Source organism: Perkinsus marinus, assembly GCF_000006405.1.
Source record: "Perkinsus marinus ATCC 50983 genomic scaffold scf_1104296972672, whole genome shotgun sequence".
In the NCBI taxonomy this organism is placed as follows: Eukaryota; Perkinsozoa; order Perkinsida; family Perkinsidae; genus Perkinsus; species Perkinsus marinus.
This window is the reverse complement of record NW_003201682.1, coordinates 1-3,414: the sequence shown is the minus strand read 5'-3', so window position 1 is coordinate 3,414 and position 3,414 is coordinate 1. Positions and strand designations below refer to the sequence as shown.

The 3,414-nt window shown below is 45.3% G+C and overlaps 2 protein-coding genes across 2 annotated transcripts in view; one reads left to right on the top strand and one right to left on the bottom strand.

Moving 5' to 3' along the window:
• Pmar_PMAR013310 (udp-glucose 4-epimerase, putative) overlaps nt 1-252 on the top strand; it is a gene marked incomplete at both ends in the record, with an annotated part of 475 nt that extends 223 nt beyond the window's left edge. The window contains one exon of the mRNA XM_002766494.1: nt 21-252. Coding sequence (XP_002766540.1) covers nt 21-252 — 232 coding nt within the window. The remainder of the gene's footprint in view (nt 1-20) is intronic.
• A 2,595-nt stretch (nt 253-2,847) lies between these two features.
• Nucleotides 2,848-3,274, bottom strand: Pmar_PMAR013309 (conserved hypothetical protein; the record flags this gene model as incomplete). Its single annotated transcript, XM_002766493.1, has 3 exons — nt 2,848-3,009; nt 3,052-3,174; nt 3,218-3,274. Coding segments are annotated over 3 exons (342 nt in total), but the record flags the coding sequence as incomplete, so codon positions are not given.
• Between the last annotated feature and the right edge of the window lie 140 nt (nt 3,275-3,414).

Below are 3,414 nucleotides of genomic sequence, written 5' to 3'. Positions count from 1 at the left end.
GGCACTGGACGTGGTGCTAGCGTGCTTGAGATGGTCAAAGCTTTTGAGGAAGCTTCAGGGAAGAAGATTCCTTATAAAGTCGTTGCTCGTCGGGCCGGTGATCTCGGCAGTGTTATCTGCAACCCTGCTTTGGCCGAAAAGGAGTTGGGATGGGTAGCCACTCGTGATATGAAGACTGTTATGGAGGACTCCTGGAGGTGGCAGAGCGAGAATCCCTATGGTTACGATAAGGAGGCTCCCGAGAAAGATTGAACAAAAGATACGGAATCTGACAGATTTTTTCTGCGTGCTTTTTCGGAACCGACATAATCCGACTTCGTTAATCTTTCTATCAGTTAAGCCTCAAAGGCCTGGAGAGTAGTTAATATGAACTGGTGTTGTGTTCAGCTTTCTTCAACATGGACGCGTCTGCAAATGACTCATTCTGGAGCCAATGGGACAAGTCAGTTTACCAACCATGATGTCGATCGTGATAGGCGGGAGAACGAACTTGATAGTTCAAGGAGGGCGCATTGCCGTCCAGAGACCTCCCTCGGATGAACAGCAAGAGAACCTCATCTCTGTTGCTGCGGTTCCATAACGTGACTACTGTGGACGGCCTAGTTACACAGTATTTGAGAAGGTGGAGTGATGGACTACTTTGACGAGCCGAAGCTGTGCCTTTGAGTTGGTGTCCTCATCGGCGGCGGCGGGATTGAAGTTTCTCTTTCCAAGAAACGGCACCTCCCTAAGCTGACTCAGCTTAGCTGAGGTGCCTTTTCCCTGGTATGCTGTCCTCATGTGAGCTCAAGCACCAAATTAAAATCTTTACTCTCGTATGTGGAAGCCTAACCACCGGCATAGCGGCCCCATTCACCAAATAGATTCCTAAATAGTATAGCCCTCAGGCATAGCGGCCCCATTCGCTGAAGAGATTCCTAAATAGTATAGTCCTCAGGCATAGCGGCCCCATTCACCAAATAAATTCCTAAATAGTATAGCCTTCAGGCATAGCGGCCCCATTCGCTGAATATCTTATTCTTCATTCATAACGGCCGCATCCGCCAAATACACCCCTCCACATATTCTTAGCATATCCGGTTTTCGACTCGTGCACAGCCACTACAACGAGTATCATCTTGCGGCTCAGGGAGGTATGTACTTATGCTTTACCTGATATGACCTCCAAGTCTCAGAAGGGCCTAACTCTTCGTAGTTAGTGAGAAGTCGAAGATTGGTAAAAAGTTTTCTCCACATATTCTTGGCATACACGTATTAAAATCGCGCCTCAAAATACCAACGACTCGTGCACAGCCACTACAACGAGTATCATCTTGCGGCTCAGGGAAGTATGTACTTATGCTTTACCTGATATGACCTCCAAGTCTCAGAAGGGCCTAACTCTTCGTAGTAGTGAGAAGTTGAAGATTGGTAAAAAGTTTTCTCCACATATTCTTGGCATACACGTATTAAAATCGCGCCTCAAAATACCAACGACTCGTGCACAGCCACCACAACGAGTATCATCTTGCGGCTCAGGGAAGTATGTACTTATGCTTTACCTGATATGACCTCCAAGTCTCAGAAGGGCCTAACTCTTCGTAGTTAGTGAGAAGTTGAAGATTGGTAAAAAGTTTTCTCCACATATTCTTGGCATACACGTATTAAAATCGCGCCTCAAAATACCAACGACTCGTGCACAGCCACTACAACGAGTATCATCTTGCGGCTCAGGGAAGTATGTACTTATGCTTTACCTGATATGACCTCCAAGTCTCAGAAGGGCCTAACTCTTCGTAGTTAGTGAGAAGTTGAAGATTGGTAAAAAGTTTTCTCCACATATTCTTGGCATACACGTCTTAAAATTGCGCCTCAAAATACCAACTTTTACTGGAGGAGTATATCTATAACTCCGCTCCTGATCTGATGCTATACATCAACAGGAAGAGAATCGTTCATAATGGTATCCCTCCATGTTTCACTCCCATCATAAGTTATGATAACTACCAGTTTACTTATGAAACAGCCAACTTGAGGGAGCACAGATTCCTGATTGGGCTGAGTCGTTCATTATTGTGAGTGGAAAGTCGATTTAACAGTTCTCCAAATAGTCCCCGAGCTGATTGATATCAATCTAAGATCTAAGGACTGATTAGATTGAGATCTAAGGACTTCTCTCAGTCTATCGTTTAAGCTCACTCTTGAGGTACTCCAATATTCGAGTCTTCTGTGAGTAATGATGGACGACGCGAGTGACACGGCAAGTGGTGTCGCCATTCCGGTCACTCTATTTTCACATATCTTTCCTTGACTTGTGTGGGGCTTAACTCTGTAGGATGTGCAATATTTAAGAAATTGTGAACACCAATAGAAAACTCACACAGCTCGATATCTTCCACGCTGCCTGCACATAAGCTTCTCGAAAGCTCTATATCCTACCGCGACAAGTCCGTATATCTGTCAGCTTGGGACATTCCTAGCCTTTTTTTGACCATGCAAAACGACTTCGCGAGGTTCCTTTACCTTCTTGGAGAAAACCTCACGAGAACGAAGACGAACTTCTATCCCGTCCAGAAATATCGTTAGAAAGGCCGTTTCTAAGATTCCCAGTACGAGCTGTGCAGCCACTCCATTCGTCCATGTACTCTTGCTACAACTCAACATATGCGTATCGGCATATAGTGTGTTGGAAAGGACGTGTATGAACATGTTATTATCGCTCCCTTGGACGTAGTGCGTCCATCAAGAACCAACGACGAGCCCGGAAGTTGATGAATCTTCCTCCACACTAAGCTCTTGTGAGGACAATAAATGATTTCTCGCTGATAGGGGCTGTCGTGCTGAACAACTAAAGACTATACAGTCGACTCAGGCCATATCGTCCTTACACTTCTCGATAAACTCGTCATTCATTTCCTTCCTCTGCTTCTCCAGTCTCTTCACCTCAGCGCTGTTCTCATCGCATTGCTCTCGGAACTCTTTCATACTCCTCTCAAGTGCCGTCAGCTGACCTTGCTTATCCTTCACCGCCTACAGCATACGTTCAATCACATGAACCACGTCTTTGCTCACTTGTTGAAGTAGCAGTATCTGGTCATGGATCTCTGGTCCAGGTTGCCTCTGCAGCGCGGTTTTCAGTGACATGAATTCCGATTCTTTCTTGCTGATTTCCTTCTCTTTTTCAACAACTTTCTCCTGTCATGAATGTATTCAACAATTCCAATAACAAAATGTTCACCTGCGCTTGAATCAGTCTCTGCTGCAATTCACGAATTCTCTTCAACGCCTCAAATGTCTTCAACTGAATCACAGAAACCACTTCCAATTCAAGAATTGAGACCGACAAGAACTCACGTCCGAGCTCTCTAGTCTTCGCCAACGGTGAATATTCATCGGTTTTTCAAGTTCCTGTTGGAGCTTACTGCACTTGAGAAC